This window comes from Labrus mixtus, chromosome 15 (genome assembly GCF_963584025.1).
Source record: "Labrus mixtus chromosome 15, fLabMix1.1, whole genome shotgun sequence".
NCBI classification, from domain to species: domain Eukaryota; kingdom Metazoa; phylum Chordata; class Actinopteri; order Labriformes; family Labridae; genus Labrus; species Labrus mixtus.
This window is the reverse complement of record NC_083626.1, coordinates 11,470,715-11,494,282: the sequence shown is the minus strand read 5'-3', so window position 1 is coordinate 11,494,282 and position 23,568 is coordinate 11,470,715. Positions and strand designations below refer to the sequence as shown.

The 23,568-nt window shown below is 39.7% G+C and overlaps 2 protein-coding genes across 8 annotated transcripts in view; one reads left to right on the top strand and one right to left on the bottom strand.

Moving 5' to 3' along the window:
• The first annotated feature begins 1,852 nt into the window (after positions 1-1,852).
• znf362b (zinc finger protein 362b) lies at positions 1,853-11,226 on the top strand. 2 transcript variants are annotated; one of them, XM_061058724.1, is made up of 9 exons: positions 1,853-2,211; positions 4,057-4,120; positions 4,406-4,634; positions 4,945-5,049; positions 5,755-6,073; positions 6,798-7,022; positions 7,352-7,430; positions 7,593-7,751; positions 8,559-11,226. In XM_061058724.1, exons 2-9 carry the CDS (start codon positions 4,058-4,060, stop codon positions 8,673-8,675), a joined length of 1,296 nt encoding a protein of 431 aa, XP_060914707.1. In that variant the 5' UTR covers positions 1,853-2,211; position 4,057; the 3' UTR covers positions 8,676-11,226. The 2 variants fall into 2 exon arrangements, with proteins under 2 accessions (XP_060914707.1, XP_060914706.1); XM_061058723.1 differs by having other exon boundaries at positions 1,859-2,211; positions 4,379-4,634.
• Positions 11,227-11,305: 79 nt separating this feature from the next.
• Positions 11,306-23,568, bottom strand: part of ccdc30 (coiled-coil domain containing 30) — a 29,693-nt gene continuing 17,430 nt past the window's right edge. For all 6 annotated transcript variants that reach the window (XM_061058717.1, XM_061058718.1, XM_061058722.1 and 3 more), the window contains 9 exons: positions 23,248-23,405; positions 22,959-23,124; positions 22,579-22,700; positions 21,035-21,176; positions 20,760-20,896; positions 14,558-14,675; positions 13,892-13,956; positions 12,508-13,794; positions 11,306-12,439 (listed from right to left, as the gene is read on the bottom strand). In XM_061058717.1, the coding sequence (XP_060914700.1) occupies positions 13,590-13,794; positions 13,892-13,956; positions 14,558-14,675; positions 20,760-20,896; positions 21,035-21,176; positions 22,579-22,700; positions 22,959-23,124; positions 23,248-23,405 (1,113 nt within the window). In that variant the 3' untranslated portion in view covers positions 11,306-12,439; positions 12,508-13,589. The remainder of the gene's footprint in view (positions 12,440-12,507; positions 13,795-13,891; positions 13,957-14,557; positions 14,676-20,759; positions 20,897-21,034; positions 21,177-22,578; positions 22,701-22,958; positions 23,125-23,247; positions 23,406-23,568) is intronic.

The window sequence follows — 23,568 nt, the reverse complement described above, 5'->3', positions numbered from 1 at the left end:
TAAATGGACTTTTAGATTGTAAAGCACTTTTCTAGTCTTCTGACTTCTCAAAGCGCTTTTACACCGCAGGTCACACACCGATGGTAGAGGCTGCTACATTCGGGGTTAAGTGTCTTACCCAAGGACACATCAGACATGTTTGTTTGCATTTTTTTGATCCCATTTGAACACTAAAAGAAACAATAACTGTTTTTTTTCCTAACAGACCTTATATTTATAAAGATGTAGACCAATACACCTGATTGATGTTACAACAACCACAACTAGTGGTACAAGTAGTAGTAAATGTATTATGTACTATATTAAAGGGATACTTCACCCGTTGAAACATGAATCTGTATTGACATTGGGTCATATATGTAGAAATGTGAAATACATTTAGAAGTTGGTGCCTTCTTGGCCGTGAAAAAGCAGAAAGTGTCTTTTTGGCTCATGTGGATGAAAGACACCAAATCCCAGAATGCACAGCACCGCAGGCCACTCCCACTAAGGTCTTCTAGTTCAGAATCAGAATCAGAATTACTTTATTAATCCCAGAGGGAAATTCGATCGATACAGTTTCTCCAAAATATACAGTATAGCAGTAGAAATATAGTAATAAAAACATAAACAGACATATTTACTTCAACACATACGACCATTTCCTCAACTGATTCAGAGATTTCTTCCAGAATTGATCTTGGAAATTCCTGTCAGAAAACAGACTCTATGTCTGTGTTCATAGGCAAACAGTGAGAGCACCGACACAACCAGCCCACCCCAGCTCGAGCCGGCCCGGGCTCCTCGTCCTCACAGCCGCCGACAGGCAGGCATCATGTCTCTGCTGCTGAGCTCCCGGCGGCCGGGCTCGCGGCGGATGCAGCAGCCAAAACACAAGACTGGCATGTCGGCAGCAGCCGTCTCGCCACTATATTTCTATTTTTTCGCCATTATCAGCTTTCTCCATAGAGCCTGTTAGCATAGCTTCCAGGCAATATGGCGGATGTTAAGTTTCGATTCTGGGCGTGAGTTCCCACCCACTGATCTGTGATTGGTCTGTAGCTTCAGTGGTCAAATCGTCATTTTGCGTCACTGGAAGCTCCTTTTCAGACTTAGAAATACAAAGATTTCCCATCTCAGGGGAAAATGAGGGCGGGATGCACGACCATTCAAAAATACTACCAGGTTTCTAATGATACAAAGCTTAATGCAAAAGGTGAAGTATCCCTTTAACTTTGAAAGCATCCTGAGGGTTTTTATTTGAAACCCAAATATTAGGAGCAGAGTTTAATAGGACAATTACAACAGTGAATGTTAAAATGTTTTTTTTTTATTTCACAAAAATTCTACAAAAGACAGGAGTGCATACCAGTGATGCAATGGTGCTGCCCACGAATAGAATATGAACGTGTGAAAGCAAATGTATCCCAGTATCCTTTGCACTCCTTTCCTCATTTAATAAACTGACTGTTCTGTAAATTACGTCTGTGTATAAATTGTTAGAGAGATACTTGTCAAAATGATAAGTTTATATTTGGGTTAAAGAAAAAATGTGAAGTATCATTAAACTAAGATGATGGGACAACACATTTACCCATGCTATTGCCTTAAGCTCCATTTTAGAGCAACTTTATCTACTTTAATTAGAAAATATTTTAGTTTTACCTTTAATTTATTAATAACACTGGGCAATTTAGGTGACGTGTAAAACACGAGTTGATCTCATCAAATACGATGTGCCCTTTAAGCAGCCTTGGTAGACTATTTAACAATACAAGTAGCCATATTTCTTATTTAACCACCTATTCTGTGATTTTCGGGTACGTCGAGTAGACAAACTTTGAACGCAGTGCTTCTTTATAAAGGACAACCTTTATTTACACTGCGCCGTTATTTGAGGAAACGAAATTGAATAGGCGACTTTTCCACCCATGCGGATCTGTGCGCAAAATCAGACCCAAAACAAGCGCCGAAACAGCGCCATTAAAGTGGTCACGAGCTGTCCCTTAAACGTGAATTGAGTAGGCCTAGGTCATCGTGTCAAAATTCAAAGCAACATAAGCACAATATTTCCTCAATGTGTGTTCTGCATGGATGGCAAGGCTGCAGCAGCACCCAGAAGTGAACAAAGCGACCCGGAAGCGGTGGTCCGACTGGAGGCAGACAGAAAGAACATCAAGCTTTTATATTATAGCTGTACTCGCAAGACAATATCTGCAATCAGGACACAAGGTATTTGTGCATGTCTTTTCGTGTTTTCACTGCTATGCAATTCTCCGATGAGCGATAGCTTCCTAAATCCGTGCATTGTGCACAACATGTAATAGCTGTCCTTTGATTCGTCCAAAAGTTGCAGAATGTAAAAAAAAAACAGCCCTCAAAGTGAATTTGTTTAAGATGGCACGGCGTTTGTACAGAGACAGAGCACTTTGCGTTAGTTCTATTTTGACATTAACGCATCGCTTCATTTGTTTTAATCGCTCTGCTGTTCTGGTCGAGCCTGCATCTTGTCCGTTTCTGTTTTTGCAGGGCATGGTTGTTGTAGGAAGTGTCAGTTTTTTTAAGAGGTTGGGAGGCCGGGCTATTCAAACCTGCAATTCGCCGTAAACAATCATTCATGCCTTTGACATGATAAACACACCTTTGTGTCCGCGTTGGTCGCTTTTATCGCCATCAACATTCTCACAACATGTTCATCCTCCTAAATTTTTGGGGTCTGCAGAATATGGCGTCCCGCCTTATAAAAATAAGGCTGCCATTTTTGTTTCTCTTTTGTCTGGAAATGTTTAAAGAAAACTGTCTGAGAATGTCTGAGCCGCACCGGGAGGACTGATCAGAAAAAAACATATTCATCAGTTCGTCCGTAGATGTCCTCAGACGGCCAACATGTCCGAAACGTCAAAGAATGGAGAGTTTTGTTTTCAAGCCTATATGTGACAATTTAAAGCTTCGTCCACTTATTTTCATGAATTCACTCTCAGACAAAAGGAATAGAGCTAAATGTCCAAGCTAAACTGCTATGGCACTGTCGGTCTCGATTCCTTTTTTAAGTGAGACGCTATTTTGAGACTTATCAGAGTTAATTTAAAGGTGACACTGCAGGCCTAATTTACACGATGAAATATGTTGAAGTGTTACATTGTTCAAAAACATCCTTACATCCTGTGCACTTCTGTGTCCATCTTTCAACCACATATCAAGGTTTCTTAAGTAAATGGAGTTTGCATGTGCCATTTGCTTAAGTAATCTCCATGACAACTAAGCAAACTCATGTCTAAAAAACAGATCCTAGCCAAATCAATCCATCCTATTTATTTTTACTTTTTATTTGTAAAAACAAAAGCCAAATAATTTAATTTTTCCAAGAGAAAATTGAAGCAAGTGTATCAAATTGCCAGAAGAAGGGAATCCTTTTTTTTGCAGTAGGCCTATTGTTTGTGTGTGTGCGTGTGTGTTTGTAAAAATCAATTTGATTTACTTGTTTTCTCTTTTTATTCAGTTCCTTTTCCTTTTTCTTTTCATCTTCATTATATTGTTGTCTTTGTTTGTCATTTATTTTCCTCTCCGTCCATTTGATTCAGATATTTGAAAACATCTCAACCATCACGTCCATCTGCACTCTTATAACAAACATCTTTTGGCCTGTCTATTCTAATCCTCTAAGTGGCCTTAATTGTGCATTTATTGCAATGTTGTTTTAGCCTAGCTAGCATGATATGTCCCAAAATATATCCTTGAATATTTTTTCATGATTAATAAAGATAGAATTTTAAAACTCTTGTTTTCTGCTGACACCATTTTTTGGGGGGGAAAAATCTGCACTTTATGGAAAAGTGCAGTGTTTGAGCACCAAATAATGTTCTTCATACTTAAATGAATACTCTGATTTTGCAATTCTATCTATATACAGTATCTATCTTCTATCTATATCTATTAATTCTTCGTACAATGAAAAAAAATGTGTATCACAAAGACCTCTCTGATTCTAACTGGCTTTAAGAAATGTGTTTTTTAAATAGCATATCTTTTAGAATAACTTGACTTCAAAAGTGATGAGATATATGTTACTCATTTTAGGATGGCAGAGCCTCGATTTAACAACCCGTATTTCTGGCCGCCACCTCCATCAATGCCAGGCCAGGTAAGTCCCACCCAAGTAACATGTAGTTATTGTGACATTTCACATTTGATTGCCTTTTAATTCCATGTGTGAAATGTATTTTCAGCCATTCAGCACCAGTCAGTGAAATAAATCTCACAGTGAGAAGCTGTCCCAGTTTGTCTTGTAGAGTTACAAAGTTGAGCTTGTCTTGTGTCCTGGGACATTTTTATTGGGTCATGATTGACATTCACACACGGTGGCTGTTTTCTGTTGAGCATGACCCGTTAACCCTTGCAGCTGGATAACCTGGTGCTCATTAACAAGATCAAGGAGCAGCTGATGGCTGAGAAGATTAGACCCCTACACCTGCCACCTACCTCCACACCTTCCCAGCAGACGTTGCTGGTGCCAACCTCTTCCCCCGATGGAAGTGCTCAGCACAGCATGCCGGTGCTGAAGCCGCAGCAGCTGTCGGGCCACCACCCTCAGCAGCAGGGCTCCGGACAGCCGGACATCGCTCTGCATGCTCGCCCTGCCTCCAGCTCTGGACAAGGTACAGTCTTTGTGACTAGTAATTGTGCTGCAGCACATTTTAAACACTGTTAATCATGTGTCAGCAGCATCAAGTATCCTAAACAATGAGTTTTAGCAGCACAACATTTTGTCATTGAGTCCATTATGTGTACAATTTTAGTCTTGTTTACTTTGATCAGACACCTGTTTAAATCAGGGAACTTTTGGAAAAAATGCCAACAAGGCGGTGAAAGTTTATATGAACTGTGTGTTATTTTTTAACGAAATAAGGTCAGTCTTTATTATTGTTGTTAAAATATTTTCTAATGCCATCACCTGAAAACTTCCAGATGGAAACATGGATGACAAGTCAGCAGTTAAGGCCAAAGGACTGTGGGAGGACTGGCACATGAGACAGCTCAGCGAGCAACATGGACGGCTCAACCATCGATCAGGTGCTGAAGTCAGCTCATCTCTGGTCTGTTGACATGGAGAAATATCAGAATAATAACTTAGTAATAACTTGGTTAAAATGATTACATGACATCAAATAAGACATTTATAAAACAGTTCCCAGTCTTAAAGTTAGGTTATGAACAAATAGACTATATTGTGAAGAGAGTGCATTCTACTATAATGCTCTCAACACTTCCAGATAACTTGACTTATGGTACATAAACAGGATATAAAACAACATGTTGGTCAGTGTTATACATTGAAGAGACACCAGTCTTGTTGAGCTGTTGAACAACCATACCAGTGGTGTTGTAAGTTTAAGCCTATTTAACACAAGTCCCATTTTCTTTATTTCACAGCTAACCATTTTGTAAACTGTGCTTCGGCTTTAGGAATCAGGAAGACGTTTTTTTTCTTGTTACGGGAAACCATTGGTTGTTATTTCTGTAAAATATAAAAATCCTTGAACAGACTTGTGAAAACCCTTTGAGGCGTGCATTGTAAGTAGACCTAGAAAATGTAAAACAGACTTGATGTTCATTGTAATATATCCCATAAGACATGTACCAAACATGTTGATCAGTAGTCAAGAGCTTCACTTACAATAACAATCATTTTGTGATTAAAGTAATCAAAACCCTGTCAAGTCAAAATTCTGAAGGTTCTTGTTCTTGTGTTGAGAGTTCTTGTTTTCTTCTCCAAAGGCCTGGCTCCCTCTTCCCGACCTGAAAGCCATGGCACCTCTGAGGCACTAACCCCCACAACCCCAACCTCCAGCAGCCACAACCGTCTGGGTGGCACCCCCTCTGTGAACATCATCTCTGGGCTAGCTAGCGGTCCTGGCATGGACCACATGAAAGTTGGAGGCCTGGCTGGACTATTGGGCCCCCCACCAAAAGCACCCCGGGGACGAAAGAAGATCAAAGCAGAAAACTCGTCTGGTCCTCTGCTTGTGGTGCCCTATCCCATCCTAGCTGACCAAGGCTGTGTCACTATTGCACCCAAAGAGGGCAAAACCTACAGGTTGTACACAAGAACCAGCTACTATTACTCTTCAGTTTTAATGGAGTCACAGATTGGAGGCCATTTCTGAAAAAACATTTTAAATATATATTTGTGGTGTTCTAAAGATCAATAAGCACCGACATCGGTTTGGTTTAAAGTACACTGCAGATTATTGAGATGTGAGTAACCTCACCTGACTCACTTATTGGGATGTCAAGTGATATTTCACTCCTATAATCAAATTTCTTCTAACTGCTTTTCTACTTCAGTTTTTTCATGAAGATAATGGCAAAATAAATCGTGACTTAAACTTAATTTTTTTATGACGTAAGCACAACGGTGATCCGTGAAAAAAATCAAATAAATCTAAGCGTCTGAAGATAAATGAAGCCCTGTGATTGACTGGTGACCAGTCCAGGGTGTACACCCGCCTCTCGCCCAATGACAGATCGCATCGGCTCCAGCCTCCTCAACCCCGAAGGGTAAAAAGCGAAAAATATAAATGAATGGAACTAAATCATTTCCTATTTTTGTAATTAATCCAGAATCAAACTACAATGATTTTGGTTTTGAGGGAGTGCTTCAATAGTTTGCATAAATGATTAAGTTTTTGGTGTCCTGATTTTGTCAATCTAAAAGACAATGAATTGGGACAGTCATTTTGATAGTTTGATAAATAATTCACTTTATTGCTTGTCTTTATATGCTTGTTCATTTTTTTGTTTCCTTTATTTCCATCAAGATGCAAAGTGTGCCCGCTCACCTTCTTAACCAAGTCTGAGATGCAGATTCACTCCAAGTCCCACACGGAGGCCAAAGCACACAAGTGTCCCCACTGCTCCAAGACATTCGCCAACGCCTCCTACCTGTCCCAGCACCTGCGCATCCACCTGGGGATCAAACCATACCACTGCTCATACTGCGAGAACTCGTTCCGTCAGCTGTCACACCTTCAGCAGCACACCAGGTCAGTCCAGCTGTGAACCCTAAATCTGGGAAATCAGGTTAGCTTTAGGAGGACAAATGTGACGCGTGTCAGTCACAAATGTTTTGAGTAGGTCTGCTTCATTCCCTTCATATTTCTGACATTTCATTTGGGGAATTGAGCAAACATCTTCCAATTATTTTCCATTTTACAGCTAGGTATTTCTCCTTTGTATTGTAGATGTATGGGGGAAGGGGGGTAGTAATAGAATTTGTTGTGGAGTCTAACTTTATTTTCAACCCTTCATTCTTCTTCATTGATGATTTAAAAAGAAAATTTAAAGTAATTTTTGATTTCTAATTTTGAAACAGAATCCACACTGGTGATAGGCCTTATAAATGTGCTCACCCTGGATGTGAAAAGGCTTTTACCCAGCTGTCTAACCTCCAGGTCAGTATTTCTGTCACAACTGATATATCTGCCATAAAAGGAACTGTCCCTTTTCAGTGAACTAGTCAACACAGCAAAAAATAATTGGGTTTACACATAAACATGTTCTTTGCTTTAATTGAATGTCATCAAAAATAAAAACTTCTTTCTCTTCCTGAACAGTCTCACCAGAGGCAGCACAATAAAGACAAGCCGTATAAATGTCCTAACTGCTACCGTGCCTACTCAGACTCCGCATCATTGCAGATCCACTTGTCAGCGCACGCCATCAAAAACGCTAAGGCCTACTGCTGTAGCATGTGTGGAAGGGCATACACCTCAGTGAGTAAACAACAGGTTATCTTTTATCGTTTTGTGCGTCAGATTTTCTCTATGTTTCTTCAGACAAACTCCTCGTGTGACTGATAAAATGATGGCCCTTGGCTCATTTGGACTAAAAACTAGCTTTGTTTTCCATTCCCCAGATTGTGATATTTAACAAATAAACATCCTCTTGCTCATATTGAATCAAGCCAAAAGAATGCTAAGCCTTTTTCTTTTTGCTATTCGGAGGGTTCACACCCCATTTTGGCGTACAGGGTTCTACCAAGTACACAGTAGTTTAAACAAAGTACTTTTTTGCTAGCCACATATGTGACTCATGTAGAGCAAAGATCACAATATTATTGATATTATTATTATTATTGATCCCAACTTCTAAAATAGCAAATGTATAATGAATCTTTGTTAGTTAAGTTCTGTCAGCTAGGATCAGTGCTTGGGGAATTGTTATCAGATATTTCTTTACACTAAACAAATAATCAAGACATTTTCACTAACTTCATATAAGAGCATATTTATATTTATATATTTTTCATATAAGAAAAAAGTGATGTTTGACTGTACAAAGTTTTGTTTTTGCAATATTCTTTCGTTGCAGGACATAAATGAAAAAGGAAAAAAGACCAGCCAGTGTCTTCTTTTGATATATATCTTTCAACAGCTTCTGATCAAATGTGTAGTCTCCAGCTTCCTTTAAAAGTTGAAATATTTTCTCATTTTGTTGTAATCTAGGTATGTCTTAATTTACATGTGAGTTTAGGGTTACATTTCCTTATAGTAAACATCAGTGTGTTCATGTGTTTGTAGGAGACCTACCTTATGAAGCACATGTCCAAACACACGGTGGTGGAGCACCTAGTAAGCCACCAGTCGCCTCAAAGGACAGAGTCCCCCAGCATCCCCATTCGCATCTCCCTCATCTGAGCTCCCCAGCCACTCAGCAGCAGGTTGGATTCAGTATCTATGTAAGGCCGGTGCTTATGAGGACTGCACCCAGAGCCATCTACATAAGGCTTACATTAGCATTATAACCGCTGACATAAGCATTCAGTATATAGGCTGCCTCCATCCATCCCCACACAGGCCGTCTGTCAAAAATGAGCACAGCGTTATTTTGTGAATGTAAAAAATACAGCTAGATGTTTCTGGAGGATCAAGTGGCAAAGAATGTCTTGCGTCAGATTTAATAAGCACTTTTTCGTAAGCATCATATAAACTGCTGGATGCATTGGCCATTAGAAATATTTAAGTTAGAGTTTTTTTTTTCTTCCCCTCTTCCATGAAATGGTTTCCCAAAAATGTGCCAGATGATATTTGCCCTTAAAGGTCCCATATCATGCTTTTTATGGTTTTATATGCCCTTTAGTGTGTTTTCCAAGTGTCCTGTGCATGTTTAGGCACATCTATTTGCAAAAATTCAAAGTCCGCGGAAATGCGGCTTCTCCTACGTCCTCCTGTTAGCTGTAGCATTAGCTGCATGTAACGCTCGGTTCTAGCCCCCCTCGATAAAAATTTGTCAGTGCGACGTCTTGTCAGTGTGAGATCACTGATCTAAGCCCATTGGCTCGTTGTGGCAAGCCCTGCAGTTCATTAACGACAGAGCGGATCGGAAGACCAATCAGAGCAGACTTGGCCCACGTGGGGTCGAACAGTGTGGGCTCAACAGAGTGTAGCTGACGGACTCAGAGCGTAGAGGGAGCAAGGAGGAGCAGTACATGAAAACAGACACTTTTTTCGAACTTTAGCTATTGTGAACGTACAAAAGTAGGAACATAGATTAAATATACCAACCCCAAAAAGGGCATAATATGGGATCTTTAAAAAGAATTGAGAAAGTGAAAAAAAACAACAATGTTGGATGGGTGTATTCTGGAGACATCCAAAGATAATCTTAAAGCACTTTTAGGCCTTGTGGTTTTTTGCTCAAATTGTTCAAATCTTGTTGGATGGAAAATGCCAAAGGGCATTACTTGTGGCAGCTAAGAGTATGGACTGTGTGTAGATAACAGTCTTTCTGTTACTTTTTTTTTTTTTTTTTTTACACAAATCTACAGGGTCATCTAAAATTTAAGCAAGGCAATCGGTAGATTACAATTCAAACATTTAATGATTGTATCAAGAAGTTGTATTATTGACTTTGGGAGGCAAAAAAGAGGGAAGAAAGATGAATGTTTTTTTTTTTTACTTCCAAAATTTACTCCATATTTGATATTCACTTTTATGGCACCTTTTTGATCATAAGGTATGATCAGAGTAACACTGCTTTAGACATGTTTTCCTCACGTCTCATTTTCTAGTGCCATAAAGAACCTTGCTGAGGTGTTGAGAGGAAGCTTATCTTGTTATAGTGTGTGTTTGCTTTCTTTACCCAGTTAAGCTTTGACTAGTGTTAGCGGTTCGGAAATCTTGCACATATATCAGTGCCAGCTGTGCTCCAACAAGCCCAAATTTTGAAAAAAACTTGAAGTTACATTTTACGGGAGCAGTAATTTTATCATTAGAAAAATATTGGACCAAAATGTGAAGTCACTGTATACCTACTTTGACCCAGTTAAGTATTTTTTTCATTTAAATAAGCTTTACCCATTTGGTATAAACTGCAGTATAAGTCATATTCAATTAGTCTATATTTTTAGTTAAAGAAATTTGTAGTTTTTGTAGAGGTGATGCCTCTCCTTTTCATTTTTTTTTCTCATTAGTTTTCTTTTTATTGTACATGGTATTGTTTGTTGTATTTTAACGGAAACTTTAACCTCTGGATGGTACTATTCTTCAGGGCACATCTGAAAAGGTGCTACAGCTAGATATCACGCTGGAGATGAACAGAGAATAATGTAAAATACATATACAGTATATAGTATGTTTTCAAAAAATAAAAACGTATTACTCAAGCCACTGGCCTGAAAAACATTTACGCCAACAACAGACCCTGCCTCCTCAACCTACTCCCTCTTTCGAGATAACCGGAAAATGTACATGTTGCTGTACTGTAAAACATGTTACTCATTTAAAGTTCCTATTTTTACGTTTAATAAACATGTTCGGTTTGGGTTTTGTAAAGGTTTATGTATGAACTTTCTGTTATTATTTTAGTCTACTCATATGTTATTAATATTCATGTTTTCTATCAGTTATTTACATGTAAGCCTTAACTGTTTTATCATCACATTTCCATTACTCTGTATTGTGTTCTGCAGTATTCGGTTGTGTAAACATTTTTATTATTTTTATCCTTCAGCATGGAGTTTCTGAGCTGTAATCTGTATAACTGTTTAACCCATGTTCTCTATGAAAAGATATTGCGTAGATTTACTACACTTTTTCCTGTCTTGCATTGTGGTTTCATATACAGTTTCTAGACAACTAAATATGCACAGCCAAGACTGAGAAGTTAAACTAAGGTTATCAATGTTTTAAAAAAGAAAAAAAGCTTTGTATCTTTACCTTGTTTAATAAACAGACTGTTATAAATTCATCACTGATTTCTTGGTTCATACAAAACATATTTATCTTAAAGAAAACTTAAAAGATGAAGAGAAAAGTCAAGCACTATATATGTATTCACTTTTATTCATGAAAATATAAATGTAAAAAATGCATTTACATGAATACAACATTGACATGACATTTTTCATGTCCATAAGGTTTCAGGTTACATCTGACATAAATAGGCTCATCATTTCAGGCACATTTAAGACAAAACAGTGTACAACTCTGTTATCGGCACAAAATAATGTAGTGGTAAGAATAAGTTAAATGTGGGATGTGCAATTGTGTGCGTACACAATAATTACCGCACAGATTGTAAAAAAAAAAAGTTTTATACCTCACAACCTAGCTGTTGTTAGTTAAAAAACTCAATGTGCCCATGTCCTCTATAACTTATTTTTAATATATATATCTAATCCTTTGCTTTTATGAAGGGATTTGAAGACATTTATTTTTCAAATATAGTATCAACAGTCTTTCTCCAGTTGTATACGCCTCTACTTTAAATTGTAGTTTATTGCCATGTCACACACATCTCCTTGTAGAAGGGTAAAGGTAATTTCTGTACACACTGAGATTGACCAACACAAAAAAACAGCTTCAGTTACTTCAAACAAGCAACAAAAAAAACCCTTTAATTTACTGGCTTACAGACATTTTGGCTTTTTTGTAAAAACTAATCGTGGAGCTCAGAATGTAAATACTGGAGCAGCTTAAGCTTTCAAAGAGAACCAATAACAGATATCAGAATGGTCCCGTTTCTTAAGGATCGTGATATTAACTGCCATATATGGTAAGTCCTTTTCCTATAAGTTCTGTTTTGTAAACTCGTAAAAAAAAAATGCTGATCTGTGTTCCAAGTTTTTTTAGATACAGTAAAACCATAAACATACAACACCATAGGAGGCTTTTTTTCCATCGAAAACTGCAAAGAGTGTGTATAATACATGCCATCAGTACACTGCATGAGACACTGATATATCCTGCATCTCAGTTCTCTTAAATACTGTCTCCTCGGCCAAACCGGAAGTAGTTCTAGAACCGCCAAGTTAAGGAGCGTCCCAAAGCTCTTTATAACTGAAAGGAGGAGAGAGGATCGAAGAGAGAGGAGGGAGATCTGAGGAGCGATGAGCGAGGATACACAAGAGCAGACTTTATGGAAGTCTTTTTACTGACAGGCACGCCCCTTTATCAAATACCTCTCATTGATAGGACGCTGCAGCAGACTTTGGACTACAATGAAACTTATTCAGCGGAATTTAATAACGGAGAAAAGACTGACATTAAAAAGACACTAAACGGACACTTCGGACATTTAAACAGATTATAAACATCTGTCTGTTTGTGAAGAGTCGGTCTGTTATGAGCTGGGAATAAATAAAGTGTCTGACATGAAGATTAACAATGAAATATTCAGCATAAGTTCTATAAAATCAATACTACAGTGTAGGCCTCTCACTCCCGACTTTATATTTGATTTACTGTGTGTATTTTATTAGAAATAATACAATGCGTATTTGTGCCGACATAAACAGCTGTTAAAGCCGACTGACAGCTGATATCATCACAAACGGACGTCGCTTCAGGTGACGCTGTAAAGGAAAGGACATCTCGTGTCTCTTAAAACATATCTCTTCATTTCCTCTCTCCTCTGCTTCGTTTCCTTGCTACTTCCCATGTATCTCTGGTGGGAGGGACTAAGACGCAAGTGGAGGAGCCAATTGTAGGACGCTTGGATGCAATTAAGGGAACTGAGACGTACCCGTAACCAGTGCTACAATTTTCAAAAATGTTAAAACGAGTAAAACATCTCGTAAAGTGCTCAAGCTAAACATTTGTCAGTCAGTTTCCCTCATGAAATGTCTTTAAGACATTTACTTTGCAGAACATTTCCATATGTTGCACCATTACATGTTTTTTTTTAATAATGTAATGGTACAACAAAGATTATCATTTCCACGAGCCAATATAAGGCTTACAAACGTTCTGATTTGCTTTGGTGCTTCCCCGGCTTATGCAACATAACTTTGCATACAAACACTATCAAGCCACGTGTTTAGTTTCACTCTCCTGTAAGATGATTTTTTTAATATGCCTTTACAGTAATTGATTGACACTTGCAGTTATTTTTTTTAAAAAATAAATCACTCATATTTTCTTTATCTGGACCCGGATCAGAAACAGAAATTGCAAGCCAAACAAGAATCTGCTTTGCATTTACGAAAGTTATATCACCCTGAGAACAACTATGGTGGAAGCGCCTGTTCATTGTTACTGGCTTTTAACAAGCTGGATTTGCATTCTATATTATATAGGATATTGGATGCTGTGGTGCCTCACCAAAACCTCTCATACCTGGTTGGTGTCATTATTGCTCTCCTCTGTTCCTTTGGAGTCTGGAGGAACCAGGGGGGAGATGAGATTCAGGTAGCCCTGCTCCGATGGTTGCTGAATGGACACAGCAGCAGTCGAATCCACCACCACACACTCACCCACCTTCACATGACAGAGTGCATCAAGGATGTGCAGCGGGTCACATGAACCTGATGTCAGACTGTTGACATAGAATTAGTGTGAAATATTGGAAAATACAAGTGCAAGCATCCATCTGTATGCAATGATATGAAAACACACCAATTATTACATTTTACCTTAGCGAAGATGTACGCAGGATGCCATCACAAAGGCTATCAGAGGGGGGCACTTTCTTTGCATTCTGTTGAGAAATTTTAACCATTTGAGACCAAAACACAACAACTTTTTTGAGTACAGTAAAATACAGGACATGTCCCCCATTTACTTAAAGTATGGTCAAGAACATTCTCTTACATTTGATACATACACAGACGCAGGTCTTTCATTCCATCTGTAGTCAGACTGTTTAATCAGACTCTTTAACAGCATCACCACCTCATGACACTATGCTATATGCAATAATGCTACACACTGTGTGTGTTTTCAATAATAATAACTCTTTCCACAAGTGGAAGTGTACATACCTTGTATTATTCTATTATTGTCTTTATTTAACTGATGTACATGTTTGATTTTTAACTTGTTATTTTTGATAATTATATTCCTGTTTTTGAGCTGTTGTGACAAAAAATGTCCCCCATGGAGAATCAATAAAGTTTATCTTTATCTTTATTTAGCCTCAGTCGTGATATACTCCACCTTTCATGATTTTCAACAGCATAAACATTTGAAATTCTTTATCTCATATCTTCAATGCTTTATGAGCTGTTTTGAAATAAAATAAAACCTGTGAACTTTGGGTGGCATGTCCTATTACACCATAAAGATCTGCATGGTGTTACCTCCACGCTGTAGTGTGACTGGACATTCCTTAGGGCACGCTCCAAAGAACTGACTTGATTGGAGAGCTTCAGAGTTCGATCCTGAAGTTGTCTGTTTTCCATCTCTAAAACGTTGACCCTAAAAGACAGATTCAAGTTCACAATCTCAAAAACAGTGACATTTTCTTTCTTGTAATTCATAGTTCAGAATTAATACAATTAACGACTTTGCACAATGAGTCATTTTGTGTGGATTAGTTTTTTTTATCTGAATCCCGATACAAAACCTTGCGCACAGAATACTTGCTCCGATGTGTAAATTTTTTCTATGAATTACGAAAGTTTACAGTAAGAGACAAAATGTAGTTATCAAGCAGTGAAGATGATTTGGTGGTTCTTTCACTCATTGAAAAAATAAAACACTGGGTCCACCCACTCCTAAAAAGAGCAAGGAGAGTATAACCTGTTGATAAAGGAGTTTTGGAATTATCCTGCTAACTTCAAGGTGAATATCAGGATGTTAGTGGTCCAGTTTGATACAAAGCTAGCTTTACTGGAACCATGCATTCATAAGAAAACCACCAATTTCTGTGAAACAGTTAATCCTGAACAGCGGTTGTCAGTATGTTTGAGGTAGAGACACACACACACACACACACGCACACGCACACAAACACACAGATGGTTGTGAAAAAACACAGTCGATGGATTTCAGAGTCAGTGTGCGAACATGATTGACACAAATTAGATCGTATTGCTTTTTAAAAGTGCAGCAATTTTGGACAAAATCAGACTCAACCTCTGAATACAACTAATTGTAGCGACACGGAAAAACAACAAAAAGCTGCTGAGAGGTTGGTGTAGGGTGTAGTACAATGTAGGACACTTTAAACCAAAAAGACATCAGAAAAATTACGTTTGACTCTTTATTAATAAAAATACCCAGCTCATCATCTCTCTCCACTTAGCACAAAAGGTGAACAGGTGACTTAAATCTAAACATACTAGGGCTCAATCAATATATATTTTCAAACATGATATAGTGTAGAACAATGTCGTTAATATCGATATAGTTTATGTTGCATTAAAAATAATACGTGTCTTCTGTAGAGCTGCCAGTTCACCTACTCTGTCACTCTTCACCCTGCTCTCCCTCTCTCCCTCTCTGAGCCAAACTCCAAAAACAGAATGAAATACAAAACACACAACTGTGTTTGATATCACAAACAGCACCCAGCTGTTATCACAATGCACATGCACTAGTAATCACAGACTACTGCTCTTTAAAGATATGTAGATTCCACTGCCAGGGGGCTCTCAAGCAATACTACAATAATCATGGACGTTCTCCCTCTGCGGTGTGTTAGAGAGAGCAAGAGCTTTGGGGGTGCAGGGAGGGAGATGGAAAATAAGATGGCAACACCACCACCATGTGGTGACGCCACAAGATGGTGGACAAAGACCAAAGGGAGCCATGTGACTCTGCTCAGGCCCCCCTGTTCTGCGCAACATGAAGCTCCTGCCACCAAAGTTACTTGGCAAAGGAAGCCCTTTAACCAACAGGCTGACCAGGCAACCAGACCCACGGTCAGCAGGTGAGGAGGATGAAGAAGGTGTCTTAGGGGTCAAAACCACTGCCAGCGAGCGTGCCAGATGTTCCCTGTCCTCTGGCCGCGCTTACGCAGCGTTGTTTTTTGAGGTAATAATAGCCAGTGTCATCCCTGTCTCTCGCTGACATGTGGGCCTGGAGCCTTGTTCGCCCGTTCTGGCCCAGAAGAGGAGAAGACACTCTGTTCCAGTGTTAGATGTTCTACTTACACATTTCAGCATCACAAGCACTCGCACGCACACTTTAAAAATAAAGATGCACCAACTGACGCATCCAGGCTCACAGCCGTGCAGTGTTTACATTTGTCAAAAGAAGAAATGTCAAAAACACAAAAATGTTTTTGTCACTGCAAAGCCGCCGGGCAGGGTTACAACCCTCCCGGGGGCAAGGCAGTTCTCCCCGGTTGTCCTGGGTCTATCAGTGCCCACATGTATAGTGGTACTCGGTGGTGCATACAAGAGGGCCGGTGTGCGTAAATGGTAAATGGACTTGACCTTGTATAGAGCTTTTCTAGTCTTCTGACTACTTCTGACTACTCAAAGCGCTTTTAGACCGCATGTCACACCCACCCACACATTGATGGCAGTGGTTGTTATGTAGTGAGACCATCAGAAGTAACTAATCCCATTCATATACATTCATACACCGCCGACGAAGCAGCAGCAGCACTTCCAAGATTAAGTGTCTTGCCCAAGGAAAAAATCGGACATGTTGCTGCAGGAGGGGATCACACCCTCGGCCTTCTGGTTGAGAGACGACGACCCTGCCAACTGAGCCACAGCCGCCCATGTACCATTCAATTGGTTCACATCGGTAGACCTGAAAGATGTTTACTTTCACATTCTCATTTATCCTCCTCACAGGAAATACTTGTGCCGTTATAATCTGCATTATCTGTAACTTTATGAATTGTGAGATTTCACTGAGAGATTATGATTATGATGAAAACAAAGAACTGTAGTTTATCTTTTAAAATACAGATGTTTTTGTCTTTATTTGTTACTTTGGGGGGGGGGTCAGGTTATCCTGAGCCACAGTAGCAGCAGTAGTGGGGGGTGGCTGTTCTGTTCTCACAGAAGTGTGCACCTGTCTCGTACACTGTGACAGAGGTAATATGGGGGAGGCTGCTGGTGGTCAGAGCTGTTTATGAACAGTGTGAGCTCTTTTTAATGAATATTTACAGTCCAGCTACAGGAGCAGACAGAATACCTTTTTTAATGAAATGAACACTCTTTTAAACAGTGTCACTCCAGATGTCTTTGTGCTTTTAGGGGGCGATTTTAACTGCACTGAAGATAACTCTGTTGATAGAAATCACACTGAACCTCATCCTGCTTCTAAACGGCTTTTAAAACAACTAATTGAAACTCATGACCTGTCTGATGTTTGGAGGTCATTTTACAACGACAACAGACAATACACGTGGTCTCACACCAGAGATGGTTTTATTTCACTAGCTAGGTTAGATCGTTTTTATTGTTTTAAACACCAGATGAACATTAAAAAAAAATGTTTTATTGTGCCTGCTGGTTTTACTGATCACTCATTAGTATTGTGTACAGTACAGTGGTGTGATTGTGGGAAGGCTGAAATCAGGGTTTTCTGTCAGCAGTACACTCTCAATGTCACACGGGACATTACCAGATCTGTAAAAGCTCTAGAGATTGATATTTATATATAACTTCAGTCCTTGATAGATTCCACAGGAAATCAAGGACATATTGAAGTTCTCAAAGCTAAAAAGAAAGCCCTGATAGACCTGCTGGGCACCAGAGCCCAGGGAGCCCTCGTCAGATCGAGATTCCAAAGTGTGGCTCAGATGGACGCCCCGTCCAAGTTTTTCTTTGGAATGGAAAAAAAGAATGGACAAAATAAATGTATGCATGGCCTTCGAACAGCAGCAGGACAGGAGCTAAAAGAAGCTGGAGACATCCGAAGACATGCTGTGGAGTTTTATTCTGGGCTCTACAACAGTGAGTACACTGACAATGAACAGCTGTTTGACTCTTTTTGTGATTGTTTACCTCGTGTCTTTAAGGACTCCAACCAGCTGATCAGAGAACCTCTACAGCTACAGGAGCTGTCCACAGCTCTGCAGAGCATGGAGGGAGGAAAAGCTCCCGGAATCGATGGACTCCCATGGTGAGTTTTTTAAAACGTTTTGGGATGTGCTGGGAGAAGATATTCTTGCTGTTTTAAATGAAAGCCTGGCTGAAGAGTCATTGCCCCTCAGCTGCAGGAGGGCAGTAATCCCACTCCTTCCAAAGAAAGGTGATCTCCAAGAGATAAAGAACTGGCGTCCTGTTTCCCTGCTCTGCTGTGGCTACAAAATATTCTCCAAAGCTCTGGCCAACAGACTGAAGGACGTAATGGACAAGATCATATACCAGGACCAAAGCTGGCAGGTCTATTCATGACAATGTGTCTTTAATTCCTGATGTTTTGGACGTCTCTAGTTCATTGGACAAAGGCCTTGGTCTCATTTCGTTAGATCAAGAAAAAGCTTTTGACCGGGTTGAGCACCTCTACCTCTGGAAAGTTCTGGAGAGTTTTGGTCTCAGCCCTGGTTTCATTGCTATGATCAAGGTTTTGTACCAGGACATTGACAGTGTACTGAAAGTGCACCTTTTAAAATTAAGAGAGGAATAAGACAAGGTTGTGCTCGTTCAGGGATGTTATATTCCATCTCTATAGAACCCATGTTGTGTAAAATACGGTCTTCCATTGAAGGGTTAATTTTACCTCACTGTTCAAAACATTTTATTGTGTCAGCCTATGCAGATGATGTTATTGTCATGATAAAAAATAAAAAGGAAGTGTTTTTAATAGAAAACATTGTGAATGAATTTGGTATAGTATCATCTGCAAAAGTGAACTGGGGGAAGAGTGAAGGGTTAGCAGTTGGTTTTAAAACACATTCGCTGCCCAACCTACCAGCAGGACTAACATGGGGAAGAAATGGTTTTAAGTATCTTGGTGTTTTTTTAAGGGATGAGCTAACTGTACAGAAAAACTGGGAGGAGGTGGTGGAGAAAGTGAAGGGGAGGCTGGAGAAGTGGAGGTGGCGGCTGCCACAAATGTCGTACAGAGGAAGAGTACTCATCATTAACAACTTGGTCTCCTGTGGACTCTGGCACAAGATGGCATCTATAGAGCCCCCTGCTGGACTTCTTAAACAACTGCAATCAGTGATGTCAGACTTTTTCTGGGACAAGCTGCATTGGGTTCCACAGGCCGTGCTGTTTTTACCTAAAGAAGAAGGAGGGCAGGTTCTGGTCCACCTGGCCAGCAGAGTAGCCACCTTCAGAATCCAGTTTCTACAGAAATTCCTCACTGGCCCAGCTGATGTGGTCTGGAGACCAGTGGCCAGCAGCATTTTTTAAAAAGTGAACAGACTAGGACTAGACTCCTCACTGTTTTTGATGAATACTGACTGTTTTTAATGAATACTGACTGTTTTAATCTGTGCAACCTGTCTGCTTTTTATCAGAGCCTTTTTAAAACCTGGAAACTGTTTTTATGGAAAAGACTAGAGCCCACACTGTCCCTACACTGGCTGCTTGAGGAGCCTCTGATCTATGGGGCCCGGCTGGATGTTCAGGACACATCCTTAATGGGCCTCACGCATGCTCTCATCTGCACTGACAACACCACACTGAGACAGATCGTGGACGTAGCTGGACCTGAACTGGACAATACAGCAGCAGTGACCTCTGCTCTTGGTCTCCGGTCTGCACGTTTTGTGGACGGAGTGCTCAGACTGTCGCGTCTCAGACTGACGGGGGAAGAGAAGGAGATGCTGCAGGATTACTGTAGCAGGATGGAAGTGCCCATTGACAGTGACCCGTTTCCTGAAATAGGCCTCACAATAAAATCTTGTGTTTCAAGTGAAATACATTCAAAAGGGACTGATGACAAATGTTTGAACTTTTATAATATTAGAGGTAAGGAATTGTTTTGTGTGTGTGTTAAAGTATTAAATGAGAATCTAAAAAATCTCTCTCTCTCTCTCTCTCTCTCATTTGGATATAGTCATGATATCCCTCTACCTAGAGGCAAAGCTAGTGTAGTGATAGCATTTACCTTCTTGATAGCTAGATGGCGCATCCTTCTCTCCTTGAAGCTGCAAACACCCCCCACCTTCACCAGATCGGTAAGGGACACTATGCACTTCCTGACACTTGAAAAATATGATATCCCCTTAAAGGCTCACTACAAGATTTCAGGATGATTTGGAACCTTTTTTTTTTTTTACAGTATTATGAGAGCTTACAGATACCACTGGAAAAACAACGTTGAGGTGGAACTGAGGTAGCCCCCCCCCCTTTTTTTTTATTAATTTATTTTCATTATTATTATTTTGAAATTAATTTACTTTTTTCCTTCCTTTTTTCTGTTTACTCTACTTTATTTATGTTTCAATTCTTTATTAAAATAGATTCCCTATCAGCAGCAGTGGGAAAACTAAGTGAATCTAGCATGAATTCAAAATCTTCTTGATTAAAATTCTTGATTTACACAGAAAAAAAAAGATCCAATTAACTTTTAAAAGAACCAGCAACATATGCTCGAGTTCCATATACCGGTAAATCATTAGTCTGCTTCAAAAGATACCTGTATTGTACAGTTGAGGCGGTCCTCATGCCTTTGCTGCCCATTTCCTCTGCCTCGCTTATATTTCGCAAAAGTTCCCTCTTCTCTTCCAGAAGCTTCTCATTTTCCTCCGTCACTGTATTGATCCTTTCCTTCTCCTGAAAGCCACCAAGGAGGAGATAGGAAGAAAGTACAGACAATTTAGATGTTAAAATTATTCGAATGGTATTCTGGCACAAACATCTCTTATTTGGAAATAAAGGGGCTTTGCTAGCCTTCTGCATTACATGTGTGACCTTATGTGAGAGGCTGGAGGCCAGCACCAAGTCGTTCTCCAGTTTCTGTATGATGCGGTCCTTCTGTGCAGTAGCCTTGAGGAAGACCTGCTTGGCCTGACGGAGCTTGGTCTTGTGCTGACTCTGCTTCTCATTGTACTTTCTGGTTATAAAAAAAAACAATAATAATAATTCTTGTAAATAACATAGTTTACAAAGTGCTTTACATAAAACAAATATACAATGATTATTTAGAAAAAATAAATAATAATAAAAAATATATATAAAATGAATCATGGATTGTATGTGTGGTACACATTCATAACAAAAGTCAGATTAACTGTCAGTTAAAAAGTTAATTAAACACAAAACAGGAATATATTCTTTATTCCTGTTAATGGGTTCAAGGTATGTCTGCTAATAGGTTCAATTAATCAACCAATTTTAATTTGTATAGTGCCAATTCATAACAAATGTTATCTGAAGACACTTTACAAAAGAGCAGGTAAAAGACCTTACTCTCTGAGATATTTTCTACAAATACCCATCATTAATCCATCATGAGCACAGCACTAAGCAACATTTAGCTAAGTTACAGTTACAATGAATAACTTTCTTTAAGGGGTAGAAATCTTAAGCAAAACCAGACTCATGTTAAACAGCCATCTGCCAAAACTGTATTGGCTTGGCTTGCAAAGTGGGATAGAGGGAGATGCAGAAAGAAAGAGAAGGATAGAGATAAACAGAGCAGCAGCAACAACAACAACAAGAACAACAACAATGAATGAGATAGATATATAGGCACAATTTCAGTGATATTGTTAATGTGTGATCATTTAGTCGAATATTAACTAGGCAACTGTAATGATGAAGCAACAGGGAAGTTGAGCAACTCTAATAGGGCTTTCAAACTTGAAGAAAACTCCTGAAAAACTCCTGATATTTGCAGGAGGAGCTTTATGTGTGAACCCAAAACGCCAAATTTTACACTCTGACTTCACTCAGAGTTTCTCCTGCCAGACCCCTAGTTTTTTTTTCCGCAGCAAGTTCGAGTAAGCTGATGTGAGAACGCAGCAGGAAATTCTCTGGAGAATTCACCTTAAGCCAATCGGGGGGGGGGGGGGAGTGATGTTTATATACTGTGACTGATGCACAGTGCATAAAGTCGTGTGTGTGACTGCTACCGCATTACGTTTTCTGTTCGCCAGTATGTTCTTCTCCGCTCTTTTGTTGATAGTGTGATTCCGTTGAACTATACACAGCATTGATATCATGGCAAATATTCCCTTTTTAGCATTGTATAGTGGACTCGGTTGCTTCATCCGCGCCCCCCCCCCTCTCACCTGTCGAACAGGGATAGTCTACCGCTGCGATGTGCATATGTGAACAGCCAGGTTAGGAGAATATCCAGAGCAGTCCTCCTGAAATTATCTAGATAACCGCTTCAGACTCACTTTAATATTTATAATAATGATAATACATGTTTCCCAGGTACATCAGAGTTAATTGTATTACATTGCTTACAATGCAAAAAATGCATATCAGTGAAAATGTGATCGTCTCACCTGACATGTGTGTCCAGTTGGAGTAGAACTTGCTGCAGCTCCCCCTGCAGTCTGTCAACCTCCTGCTGCTTGGATCCCAAGTCCTCCTGTAGTTTGTTGTATGACCTCTGGTTGTCTCTTACCTTATAGGATATATTTAACACATACATGTTAATCTAAATTCAAACAAACATCAACAATAATACATAAATCAGTTTGAAGAGATGCTCTGTATATTGACTTTTTAAGAATGCCAGCCAAAGGTCACACAGTACTATGTGATAAAAGGAGAAGCATCTGAACACAGAGACAGAAATATTAGGAGTATAGAAATTGCATTAGATGGCCAAAACCTAGCCACATCATTGACATTGGATGAACTGTGTTACACTGATCCTTACCTCCTCTCTGGCCTTGCGTAGCTCAGCCTCCAGGATGGTTAGATGTGATTCCAGCTGTTGAGCCCGGTGGCTGAGCTCTGCATTTGTCTTGGTCATGGAGGCCTCCTTCAGCCTGAGGGACCGTAACTGCTGTTGCAGCTCCTCCTCACGCTGCTCCAACAGCTTCCTGAGATATAAAAAGAGGAAATGATGGATAGAAGTTTTGTTCATAAACGGACATTAAAACTTGCAATGTTGGCGAAAGCTATACCACTACCAATGGGAAGAGCAGCACTGCCATTTATGTTACCTGGTAATGTGCTCCTCCTGCTGCTTGGTTCTCAGGGCCGATATGGTATCGGCCAGATCCCTGCTGTCCCTCTCCAGACGACTGCTCTCACCTGCCCGCGCTTCCTCCACTCGCAGCTGGTGCTGGGCATTCTTAAGCTGCTGCTGCATCTCTAACACCTACCATTGCAACAAAGTCACGTTGCAATCATTGAGATAACAAAGCAAGTAAATTCCAGAGAGTACAAGGCTTAAGGTGTCCAACAGAAAAAGTCTTTAATTTTGGTGAATAGACCTGCCTAACCTTCAGGTTAGGTAGAACCAATTTACAGGTACTAGAATG

Excerpts from the sequence above, each read along its gene's own strand:
- znf362b (XM_061058723.1), top strand. The coding sequence starts at position 4,058 with ATGGCAGAGCCTCGATTTAACAACCCGTATTTCTGGCCGCCACCTCCA. Across the intron at positions 5,050-5,754 it reads ACGGCTCAACCATCGATCAG|GCCTGGCTCCCTCTTCCCGA; the intron begins GTGCTGAAGTCA and ends TCTTCTCCAAAG. Across the intron at positions 6,074-6,797 it reads AAAGAGGGCAAAACCTACAG|ATGCAAAGTGTGCCCGCTCA; the intron begins GTTGTACACAAG and ends ATTTCCATCAAG.